The sequence below is a fragment of the Onychostoma macrolepis genome, chromosome 19, assembly GCF_012432095.1.
Source record: "Onychostoma macrolepis isolate SWU-2019 chromosome 19, ASM1243209v1, whole genome shotgun sequence".
NCBI classification, from domain to species: domain Eukaryota; kingdom Metazoa; phylum Chordata; class Actinopteri; order Cypriniformes; family Cyprinidae; genus Onychostoma; species Onychostoma macrolepis.
The window spans coordinates 31,137,536-31,151,084 of NC_081173.1; the positions used below are offsets into that span (position 1 = coordinate 31,137,536).

General features: G+C 34.6%; 1 protein-coding gene across 1 annotated transcript; it reads left to right on the plus strand.

The window, feature by feature from the left end:
* Nucleotides 1-739: 739 nt before the first annotated feature.
* Nucleotides 740-2,906, plus strand: LOC131526256 (uncharacterized). The gene is made up of 4 exons (XM_058754457.1): nucleotides 740-844; nucleotides 954-1,388; nucleotides 2,293-2,322; nucleotides 2,449-2,906. Exons 1-4 carry the CDS (start codon nucleotides 784-786, stop codon nucleotides 2,598-2,600), a joined length of 678 nt encoding a protein of 225 aa, XP_058610440.1. The 5' UTR covers nucleotides 740-783; the 3' UTR covers nucleotides 2,601-2,906.
* The last annotated feature ends 10,643 nt before the right edge of the window (nucleotides 2,907-13,549 follow it).

Consider the following 13,549-nt stretch of genomic DNA (forward strand, 5'->3'; position numbering starts at 1 on the left):
ACTCTAAAAAGTAGGGGAAAAATGGTCAGTTCTTGTAGGGGACATTCAATACTATATGCATACTTAATATGAAACCAATTTATTGAAGCCTGTTTTTGATAATAGGACTCCATCTTAATCTACACAGACCTTATTTCTGTAAAAACGTACCGATAGAATCTGCTTAATCTGTAAATTTCATGCTGCATGTTGAGTAAAAGGTTTATATTTAATAGCTATGACACACTAAAGGAAATTAGGTGAAGTATAAGAAACATTTGCCAATATGTTACAAAACCATGTGATCTTAATTAGTTGGTTCAGATGTGTTAGATATGGGATGGAGCTGAACTTTGCAGGAAGGTTGATCTCCAAGAACGGGATTGAGCACAGGTTTAAGAGGTGCCTGAGTTACAAATTTAATGATGTTAGCAACAAAACTGGTGACTTCTTGGACAAGCCTTACCTAGTTTCTGAGACTCATCGATATGATGTAATCTAGCAGGCTTTACATTGCATTACATTAACTACTTCACACTGGTGCCTAGTAAGAAATGACTGTGGTTATTATTCAATTTATTTGGTTCTTTATTTTTGAGCATTTTGTTGAGTTGGATTCACACTCCATATTAGGTGTTCTGATAGTGATGGCATTTATGGAAGTGCACCACAGCTGACGAGATCTGTGTGTTATGATCACGTTGCACATGTTTTCACAGCCGCAGCCGGAAAAGCAGCTATGATTAAAGGAAATGAACCAGCTGTGTGGTTAAGTCTGCACTTTGTGCAGAAACCTGTCAAGACATGAAAAAATTCATTTTCTTCTGTCTACTTTGTTTTGGAAATATGCAAATCACTTCCAGTGGTAAATTATCAAACTTATAATTATTTTAATAGTTACAATTACTTTCAACATATAAATGTAATTATTATTGTAAACCTATATATGGTAATTATTATCAATGTCTCTTCAGATGCGTCAGTACAAGGATCTTCTGATCTGTTAAGGGTTCAGATGGGAGCAAACATCAGTCTGAACTGCAGCATGACAAACCGATACGTAATCGCCTGGTATCACCTCAGAGCTAAACGATTCAATCTACTGATTTCTGCAGAGACGGGCATAACAGGGAGAACATTTCTGACCACCTACAATCAAAACAGTTCTCATCTGAAAATGACTGCAGACACATGGATCACCAGAGCCACGCTGGTTATTTCTGGAGTAACAGAGTCAGATGTGGGTCTTTATTTCTGTGGAACAAAGTCTGACACTACAGAGATGCACTTCGACAAACCCATCAGTCTAGCGATCGAGGGTCGACATGCCGAGGATCCGTGTACGGTAACAGATTTCAGTCTGACTTCCAGTTACACCTTCATTAAGTTATCAGTGAAGGGAGGAATGGGTAAGATGAGCCAACCTATATATATATATATGCCCTTTTTGCTTGTCACAGTACATTTTCAGATCACAAGCATATACTACCAATCAAATGTTTGGTTTTCTTGATCTGTAAATAAATAAAAGTTAAAAGGGCTTTGTAGACTTTGTATCCAAGTATGACTGACTTTAACAAATGTGTAAAATTGTATATTTAATAGTGGATAGTGAGGTAGAAGTATCTTAAAGTGCTCATCATGCATGTCCCTCCTTCACTGGTGCACAAAAAACATCTCAAGAAGATGGTTCATGATCATAATCAGATGATCAAAAAGGAGTGAGTAGACGTGTCAGACCTCTGGCAGAGTCAGTGCTGGGTGACTGCATGTGATTATGTAATCAGATTCCGAAAATTGAGTACTCGTAAATGGATTGCTACATTTACAAATGTTCATAATGAGATTACAGTTACTTTTTATGGATTACATAATTACATATTACTTAAAAAATGGCAAGTAAATTGAAGTAAATTACTCATATACATTGATTCTCCCAAATTCTTCTTTCTTTATCTCTTTTAAAGTTTCCTTTCCAAAAGTCTTACCATTTAGCTTTTAGGATATTCTAGTATATTCTGTTTCTGAATTTTGGGGGGTGGGCAGCTCTTAAACAATAATTACAATAATAAACAATAAAAGTAATCTACTCAGCACTGCATCGTACATGTCAGTAATTTGCCAGTTTGCCCAGAACTAATTAATAACATTTAGTTTGAGAAGTCATATTTCTTCTGACGATGTAATTTTTTTTTTTTTTTAACTCAAATTTTGATTTCTCAAAAGACATTGCTTTATATCTTCATTTTGAATATGTACGTTGATGGTGTTTGTGAGAAAGTGACATATATTTATGTGTATTTTTTGTAACAGAATTGCAAAAAGAAGATGCTGACAACACAGGTAATGTGTTGATTATGTTTTTATTGTTGTTCATGTACTAATTGCTCTACTCTTGAGATCCAGCACTAATTCTAGGTAACACTTTGTACAGATATGAATAGTTCTTCTGTCTCTGTCTGTCTGTAGATGGAGTGACAACAACAGAGCGGGCATTGATGTTCGGTGGTGTTGGTCTGGCTGTGTTTGTGTTTTTTCTGGCTACAGTCATCGCAGGAGGAATCATTCACTATCATGGATGGCAGAAAGGCTGGGCTGCAGCCAAAAACGCTCATCTCTGATTCACCACAAATAAGCTAAATAACACATTTATGTGCCTTATTTAAAGTCTCAACATATCCCTGAACTTTGCACTGCTTTAAAACAGAGGCCTGTCGCTCAGAAGGCTTTTCCTGTTGGCCTGATCTACTTTCAGTTCTGAGAAACTGAGATGTTGTAGCAAATGTCACCTTTTTTTAGCATAGGTTATTATTCATATTTGGTTAATTCGTGCTTGTCAACGATATTCTGATGAGCAGCAAATTGATGTTACCGCCACTGTCTTTAATGCAGCATTTCTTAATTCAACATATATGAACAAAATTCAAACTTATATGTTTTATGAAACTGCAGTTTTCAAAAGAACAGCTTGAATATCATTAGACTGTATATTTTCACTTTTTATATTTATCTAGAGAAGCATTGCAATGTAGATTTAAATGTAATCGGTTATGTAAAAGATGAGAAAGAAATCACGTGTTCATGCATGTTCTGGCAGAAAACCTGATCATTAACAATGCTAAATCTCTTCAAACACAACTGTGCAATATTGTCAGGTCTGTTCCCACAGTTGTTTCACATCAGTGTCATGCAAAGAACAATCATGAGTTCCTGTCTGACTGCAATAAGAGCATGCAACTAAAACCACAGAAATATGAGGTGAAAATAAACCAGCTGTCACTGACACTAAAGAGTACTAAGAAATTACTATATTTAGCCAAGTGGGTTAATTTACTGGGTTCTTACTTACTGCATAACTAATAAAAGGATTGTTGAAGAACTAACAGGTAATTATTCAGTAACACTTAACTCACTACTGTTAACTACTAAGGAAGATGTGTTAACTAATCAGTATGTCAAACAATTTTATGATTGTGTTAAGTAACAGTTAGCTAATCAATAATTAATGTATTCTGTCATACCTCCTGAAGAATTACTATTAATTATCTGCTAGTTAATGTTCAAGAAAAATAACTATGAAATAGCTACTACTGAACAGTTATACGCATATAGTCACTATAATAATCAGGTTGTGGCCCACAAATCAAGTACTTGAATAAAAGTACAGACGCCCCAATAAAATATTACTCCAGTAAAATTATAAGTAGGCCTATTCATTTTCAGAATTACTTGAGTAAAAAGTGTAGGGAGTGAAATTATTTCCTTATGATATTAATTCCTGGTGAAGCCAAAACTCAGGAACTCACACAAAACAGATGACATGCAATAAAACCATAAAACTAATCTGGAGAAGGGATCTCCAAAGAGAGCAAAAAACACCTGACACCCATAGAGCACACTGTATAGTTGTTTGTGCACATAGGCTAGTTAAGTTTATTCTCTAAAACATCTGAGTGCTTTGCTATGCATTTTAGACCGTGTGTCTTGTGTTAAATTAGGATAACTGTTACATGTGTGACTATGTTAAATTTGTTCGTCTCCTGCGTAGGTCACTTGGCTATTTCCCATATAGCCGCAGTCTCTATGTACAGGGGCAGGGTTGCCACGCGGTTACAGTGTGATTCACAATTGCATTATCCTTTCTAAATTGGCTTCTTGTTGTTTAATTATGTAACTGGCGTGATACAACTTTACCTGACTAATAATAAACTGTTATATTTGATTTATTCTGATCTCTCCTGAAATCATTATGACTATTAGACTGTGAGGAGGCTTTTTTGCCGCAAATCTACGGCCAGGATCGGTCAAACTGAAGGCTCATGAATGAACGGAGCAGTAGGCACGTCATCGGAGACCTCAGATTTCTGTCTATCACTGGTGCTAGCAAGTTGTACGGGAAAAGACAGTAAACTACACTTTTTGTCATAAGCAAGCAGTTGGTGGCAGACAATGTGGTGCTAGTCTACCTACATACAGCCTCTGACTAACATCGGACTGGTGTGTGTGTGTGTACTTGTACAGCTATCTTTGTGAGGGCCGGTTTGAGTTTTAGACCATCGGAGTGAGGACAATCTTGTAAAGGGAGGACATTTTGGCCGGTCCTCACTTTCTGGGACCCCTTTAAAGGCCTGTTTGAGGGTCAAGACTTGGTTTTAGGGGTCAGGTTATAATTGGGTAAAGGGTAGGTTTAGGGTAAGGGTTTGGGTGAGGCACTTAGTTCTGAAGGTTAGGGTCAGGAGCTAGAGATTGTCAATGTATGTCCTCACAAAGATGGCTATACAGAGTTGTGTGTGTGCGTGTGCGTGTGTGCATTGTCGATGTTTTTTGTGGTGGCTCTGCATTTCGAATTATTTTATTTGACAAATTATAAAAGAGCAGTTTTTCTCACAAATTTATTCCCCCGTGTTTGTGTGTGTGACTGTGCATGTGTTCACAGCATGATCATTTTGCAATGTTGGAAATGTGCCACTTCATTTCTGTCCATGTGTGTTCTGTGTTGTTTCTGATTTTGAGGATGAATTTTGTCCATTTTCTATGTGGGGTCTCTTCAAATAAAATAATCCAAAATGCAAAACCACCACAAAAATAAATTGGTGACACTGACACATCGACAATGCACGCACACGCACACACACACGCTCACACACACACACACACAAACACACACAAATAAATATGTGAGACCATAAAAACTGCTTTCTTATAATTTGTCAAATAAAATAATCCAAAATGCAGAACCACCACAAAAATAGATTGGTGACACTGACACATCGACAATGAACTCGCACGCACACACACACACACACACACACACACACACACACACACACACACTTAAAATTATATGAAAAACATATGATTGAAATAAATGATGAACTTAAAGACTCCAACTTTTCTCTTTGTAAAATCTTGTTCAGGTTTGATTCGAATCATAATGTAACATTATTGAAAAACTGATTTTTTTCAGTTCTAAAAATGCAAAACTTTGACAAAAATTATTTTTATTGTTATAATTGTGATTTCATAATATGTAGATATGAATCCAACTAAAAAAACTTGTGAAAAGATATCTTTCAGTTGGTCAAATAGTAAACAGTGGAGCTCTGCAGCCATCTAGTGGTAAAAATGATAATTTTTTACTTTTGAAACTGCAATTTCCAAAAGATGGGCAAAAATTTTACACTAAACCATGTCAAATGATCCATGTTATCCCCATGAGTGAAAGTTAGACATGTGGGTCTTTTATGAAGTGAATTTTACATAAAAAGCTGTTTTTTGTATAAAAACCTATATAAAAATATATTTTAATTTATTTATATAAATGTAAAATATATCATAAATCTTCCAAAAACTACACAAGTGTGGAGTAAAAACATTAATAAACAGAGTACAATTACATTTGTTTAAAAAAAACAATTATTTTGTTAAAAAATTACATTTTGTCGCCTGGGGTCTCTGACTTTCTTTTTTTTTTTCACACTAACATAAAATCAAGAAATCATTCAAATTTTTTTATTGTTTTATTTGTAGATCTAGAAAATGTTGACCACCGTACAAAGTCTTGTGCCATTTGGACAAAGATAACTTTTTTTTTTAATTTAGCAAACGTCATTTGCGGGTCAAAAAGACCCCGAAAACCGCATAAGGGTTAAATGTTAGTTGCCACCCGCCATTATAAATACGAGAAGAAGAAGAGGTTTGTTTACCACAAAGTTGGAAGGAGGCCTTTATCGTTCCAATACGTAAACCTGGGAAAGATTGTACAAATCCAGGAAATTATAGACCTATTGCTTTGACATCCAATATTGCTAAAATAATGGAAAAAATGGTGAATGAAAGGTTGATGTATCATGTGGAAAAAAAAAAAAAATTCTCCAAATATCAGAGTGGTTTTAGGAGACGGAGACATACAATGGATCCGCCTGTGTGTTTAGTACATGAAATAAGAAAAGCACAAATAAATGTAGTGACTGTCTTCTTTGACTAAAAGTGTATGGCATGATGTGGAGAGAAAGGTTGTTAATCAAATTATGTAAGTTAGGTATTAAAGGTCAAATGTATAGATGGATCAAGAATTTTTTATCAGGGAGAGCAATAAAAGTGAGAATAAGAAACAGTTCTTCAGAAAAGTTTGTGATCAAAAATGGAGCTCCACAAGGAAGTATACTGAGCCCTTTATTGTTTTCTATAATGATAAATGATGTATTTGAAGATTTGGATAATGGGCTGGGGTTATCACTCTTTGCTGATGACGGGCAATCTGGAAAAGAGGAAGAAATATTGGTTTTATTGTTAAAAATAACAGGAGGCTATTGCAATAGTTGAAGAATGGTCATATAAATGGGGTTTTAAATTCTCAGTTGACAAAACTAAAAATTGGAAGTGAGGTAAAACTAAAATTATATAATCAAGAACTGGAAAGAGTGAAACATTTTAAGTTTTTTGGGATATGGTTTGATGAAAGAGTTACATGTGCGGTGCATATTCAGAATATAGTGAATAAATGCAAGAAAAGACCGGAGTAGTGTTTACTGTTCCTGAATTACACTTATCAGTAAAGAAAAGGACTAGTGATGAGTTATCCGTTTATTCAGGAGAAATGATTGCACTGTTATTAGCAACACAGTGGATAGAAGAGATAAGACCTTTGAAATCAGTTATTTGTTCAGATTCATGTGCATCATTGGCTTGTTTACTATACAGTCACTTGGAAAGTAGACCAGACATTTTAATGGGAATAATGCAAACGTTATACAGAATGATGTGTATTACAGTGGTATGTGTGGGTGCCTGCACATATCCGTATCCAAGCAAATGAAACTGCAGATAAAGAAGCAAAAGAAGCAGTTAAAAACAATGACATTGACTTAATTGTTAATCTAAGTAAGAGTGAAATCAAGAGTATTATTAAGAAAAGACTGAAGGAAAGGTGGCAAAAACAATGGGATAAGGAGAAAAAAGGTGGCTGGTTTTACAGAATTCAGAGGAAAACAGGAGAGATGAGAAAGTAATATCAAGGATGAGATTTGGACACACGAGATTAAATGGTACACTTTAGAAAATGGGTAAACATGATACGGGAAGGTGTGGATTTTGTGGGCAAGAAGAATCAGTGGAACATGTTATTCTGTACTGTCAGAAATACAAAACTGAAATACGGATTCTAATGCAAAATTTAGAAAAAATAAAAATGCTATTTAAACTCAGAGATATATTACAAAATAACTCGAGAAATGAATGCTATAAAGGGGGTAAGTCATTTTGATCCACACTCCTCCATACCACTTGGTGGCGGAAATACACCATTTTGTTGTTTGTCAACCGCCAATAAATTTCAAGAAGAAGAAGTAGAGGAGGATCGTTTTACTGTAAACAACACACCCAAAACGACGATCTAATGGAGTCGGTGGAGCATTTTCGGAATTTATACGGAGAAGAAGTTAATGGAGAAGGCGAAGAGGAAAGGAAATCAGAGACTAGAATTAAAGATTTGAGTGCTTTATGTCCAGAAATAGGTACCAGATCGATTTTGAACACCCGGTCAAGTGAGCCGCCACCAGGATTCTGCTGCACGTCTATTTGTGTTATTACGGTACGGAGACACGGAGCGGCCAAAAAGCTGACAAAGACATATATTTCAGCGGTTATGAATTAAATGTGCCCCAAAGCACAAAAATAAAAGATACAGTTTTATTATGATCAAATATATTATACTGTGGAGTTTTCCATAAGAATAAAGTCTGTTAAAATACATTATAGCACTGATTATTTCCTACTATTTTCCATCCATTTAGATTACATAGTTTTAACATAAACAAATCAATAAACTTAATATGATTCATATCCATCAGTCATACGTGAATGAAACAGGTAAGATTTATGTAATAATTCACAGCAAAGTCCCCACACTGCTCAGTGTTCATGTGTTTCCACACTACAGAGTGTTCAAGTAGAATTGAAGCAGTGCTGGAGTTAAGGAGATAATTATGTGATGATTGATCATTAATGATGAACAGCTGCTGTTATCAAGAAGAATCACCGAAGGAAAGAGAAACACAAGAACTACAACTGACTTCAGACACAGACGAAGATGAAATCAACTGAAATAAAAGAAGACATTAAATCTCTCAAGATCTGATTAAACAGCTTCACAAACAGCATCAGATTGACTTTATTTCTGTCAGACTTCTAGAGAAGCTCTTATTTTTTATTTATCTTTGTGCTCACAGTGTAAAGCACTTTGGTCAACGTGTTGTTTTTAAACATGATTTAGAAATACATGTTGTTGTTTTTATGTTGTTACTTTTTGATTCTGAAGAGTTGAATTCTGAAATACACTGCTACTTCAATATTTATATCCATATATATATTTCAAGTGGTTCATGAAGTTGTTAATTAATATTATTATGTGAAATTTTCAATGATTTAAAGGATTTCCTCATGTGAAAGTTGAATAGCATAGAATTACATGTCTAGAACATGATCTGTCCTTGGTTGAAGAAAAGCACCCAACATGTTAAAACATACATATACTCTTCTTTGACAGCTTAGGTCATTAGGGCCTCTCATGTACATGACAAATTTACAGTTTACTTCATTCTTGAAATTTCCAAATAACAAAAAAAAAAAAAAAAAAACTTTAGTCGAAAACCACTGGTAAAGTAAAAGTACTTAATATCTGAAAGTTTTGGGAAAGTTACTGATTAGAGCTTGGATTTCAACAACGCAGCCTTGAAGAAGTTGCATTTTTCTCTATTTATATGTGTTATTGTCTATATTTTTGTCAGCTTTTTGGCCGCTCCGTGTCTCCGTACCGTAATACCACAAATAGACGTGCAGCAGAATCCTGGTGGCGGCTCACTTGACCGCGGTGCCATTTTACACCCGTGTTTAAGAAACTTTAAGTCATTAGAAATAATATCCACTGATTTCTAATATGTATGTTTTGTAGGAATTTACGTGACGTTGTTGAGAAAACTTAAGATGCCTAGTAAAAATTTCGAGCAAGTGTTAAAGTGAAGCGGCAAGAAAAGCTATCGACTTCCTCAATAAGTAAGTAACCATGAAATGTAACTTACTCATGAAGTACATTATATGCATTTTTGATCTCATCAATGATGTTCTTATTATTAATTATCTTTGGACATATAGGCCTATATAGACCTTATGTTAAAATACACTTTTCTAATATATGTAGGCCTAATCATAAAAGCCAAAGTTATAAACCACATCGTTGCAACTATTTTCACTTTAACATCTTTATTTATTTTTATTTAGCTGCATGTCTCCAAATTTTCTGTGTAAACTAAACTCAATATCTAACTGAAAAAGAATATCTTCTGATTCAGATGATGCCAGTTCTTAACATACAATAACATGATGGCAGTTAAGCCAGAAGTGAAATCTTGATTACTGATTAGAAGTCAGAAGTCAGGATCTTTTGTTTCCTATAAACACATACTTCTTGTATTTAGTTGTATCTGAGTGTTTCTGTCTCATCGGACGTACCTGCGCAGCTTCATGAAGACTGAATGAATCATGGAGGACACACAGGCGTCCAGAGATGGAGATTTTTCTCCAGGATGCAGGTATGTCAAAGTCTTCATATGATCTTAATGTTAAGGTTCATTGTAAACCAGGGTGTATGGGGTGTTTGTCAGGGTTGGTGTAGTGATCTGTTGACTTTTTCTTATTCTGGTGTCGGGATCTACATGCGACTCACTCAGAGTCTTTAATTACCAAAACACCAAAGACACCACAGATAGATAGACAGGTGGATGATAGAGGACATTATCCTTGGACAGTGTCATCACTCTTCAACATATCTTCAGCTTCATTATTTCTTTTAATAAGATTTTTTTTTGATAGACAACTTTTCTGTGTAGAATTCATTTTCATGTAAAATCAAACAGTTTGATTCTTGTCTGTATTATATTATCTCTTTTCCAATGTTGCTATTCTATTAAAGTAAATTTCAGGGGGACAGATCAAACTCATCAGAGCCCAGCTGTGTGTCCATGAAGAGTAACAAGTCTATGGACAAACCATTACATTTTGATGGAAGACACACATCAACTGATCTGAGGTACAACATTTTTACCATCAAATTACAGCACAAATGAAGCAGCTACATCACTTTAATGGGAAAACACATCAACAGAATGAAAGTCACTACAATCTGGCCCTAAAGACAGAGTACACTATGGCAGACTATCTGTACTCAGACTTTTAATAAAAACTAAGAGCCCCTTTGACTTGCTACAGACACAGTGAGCACATCTTGACTGTAGATACGAGCAAGCAGAAGAAAACATGACTGCTACAGAGAGAGGCCATAAAATGCAATTGACCTGACAACATCTAAATGACTGACAGCTTAAAAGCTGTGTTTGTTCTTTTGAGGCTAAATTAAATCATGTAGCAATCATAATAATATTTTTTTTTGGTTACAATACAAAGCAGTTTCTTCTTCACTGTAGTCTCTTCACAACTATGTACCTTCTACCTTCTTCTTAAACTTTGTGGTTGAATACACAGCATCAAACACGGACATCTAACTTTCACAACTGTTGCTTATTCATCATAACAAAGCAAGTATCGCAAGTGCAAACATTTTTATATCAAAGCATATACATAAATACAAGCAAATAACATAACATTGAAGCAGGTAAATACCAATAGCCTTATCAATATCCAAAACAATAGATAAAGCTAGATACAGGTAAATAACATGATGTAGATAACACAATCTGTGGATGTTTTTCAGTGAAGTAATGATTATTCAGGTTTTCATTTGTATTATTTTATCAGTTCATTTAAAGTTGCTGAATATACCTTTCATGTGTTTTCATGTTTTCTTTGTTATATTAATGTACTACACATAAAATCAACTATATGATCTTTCCCCCTTCTATTCTATTCTATTCTATTCTATACTCTATTGTTTCTATTCTGTTAAAGCCAAAGTGACAGATCAATCTCATCAGAGCCCAGCTGTGTGTCCATGAAGAGTAATAAGTCTATGGACGAACCGGTAGAATTTGAGGGAAGACACACATCACCTGATCTGAGGTACATCATCTATTTTTAAATAGATTAATGTGAGAATAGATTAGATAGATAGTTTGGTTTTGATCGTTCTGTATGACATTTTAATTTATAAGGTAATTCTGTGTCATTTCAACAAAATTGTACAAATTTCCCTTTGCACACATTTGATTTTTCGACTGCTTTTCACTGTTTAATTGTATTGTCTCTGTTCTTTCCATGTTTTTCCATAATTAGTGAGCAGTTAACGGACACTCCAGGAATATTTAGAGGAAAACACATGCCATCTAACCTGAGGTACAATATTTCTGTCTAGGCTGTCCGGAGATTTTTATATATTTTTTTTTTTACTGTCAGTTTTACCCTAGTAAAAAAGTAATATATTTAAAATACATTTATTTCATACTAAGTATAGTTAAAATCTATTAACATATTTACTGACAGATAACTCGGGATTTACTGATATAAAAATTATAATTAAACTTTATTTGGCATACTACTTGTGCACAATGCACATTTCTTAATATTAAGTCTAATATGTGTTTTAATGTCACTTTTGATGAGAATCGTATAATCTTTGAATAATATTGCTCTTTAAATGCAAAATACTTAAAGTGTACCTGAAGTATACTTGCAATAGTTCCACTTCAGCACAGTCAAATATATTAAGCTTATCTTTAATTGTATTTCAGCACTCCGTCTGTACAATTAAATGCAACAATGCATTACAATATTGTGTTACTCCCTAAAAAAGTAACTAATTACGTTACTTAGTTACTTTTTATGGAAAGTAATGCATTACATTACTTTAGAGTTACTTTTGCGTTACTTTCTAAATTTGAGCAGGGCTTGATTGTTTATTTTTAATATAAATAGTTCTATTTATAGCAAATGTAAAAGTCCTTTCACACCAAAAAGTGTAATGAATAAACCTCAGGCTGAAGGAAAAGTAAATTGACATCTGTACAGTAGAACGCAGGAGAAGAAGGTTCGACACTCTTCAGCAATTTAAAAAACGAAGCACAATTATAAGTTTATATAAAGTAATGTTTGCTTATTAGTATGGTTGAACTGGATCATCAAAGGTCAGCAGCAAAGACATTGGTTAATAAAATGGGATTAGATACATTTGTGTTATTTAACATAGAATATAACGCAAAGTTGCAATAATTAAATGAGTTTGCATTTCACTTTTTTTTTTTAAATTCATTTTGATGAATACTAAATGTGTTTTTTTGCAAGTGAGATGAATTAATGCACATTCACATTCAGTCTGGAACTACAGTAAGATCATGTTCACACAGCAAACACTTCTGATTTCTCCCAACATGGGGACAGGAGACTTGTCAGTCAATAAATGGGAAAACAAAGTAACTGGCATTACTTTTTTTTTAAAGTTATGCGTTACTTTACTAGTTACTTGAAAAAAGTAATCTGATTACATAACTCGCGTTACTTGTAATGCGTTACCCCCAACACTGTTTATTTTTCACTTGGGTACTCATCTAATTTATGTCTTAAACTAAAGTTTTATACTTTCAGTCATGACACTCAACTGGTCCAAAGCAGATTAAAATCAAATCTGATGAAGAAGTTTGAGCGTCTGTCTGAAGGAACAGCAAAGAAAGAAAACCCAACACTCCTGAATAAGATCTACACCGAGCTCTACATCACAGAGAGTGAGAGTGGAGAGATCAATAATGAGCATGAGGTGAGACAGATTGAGACACAATCCAGGAGAGCAGCAGAGGACAGCCATCAAATGCAATGACATCTTTACACCTTTACCTGGACAAGACAAAGCCATCAGAACTGTGCTGACAAAGGGAGTCGCTGGCATTGGAAAAACAGTCTCTGTGCAGAAGTTCATCCTGGACTGGGCTGAAGAGAAAGAGAATCAGGACGTCCAGCTCATATTTCCACTGCCTTTCAGAGAAATCAATCGGATGAAGGACAAAACACTCAGTTTTTCAGATCTTCTTCATGACTTTTTCCCTGAAACTAAAGAAATAGAAATATCCAG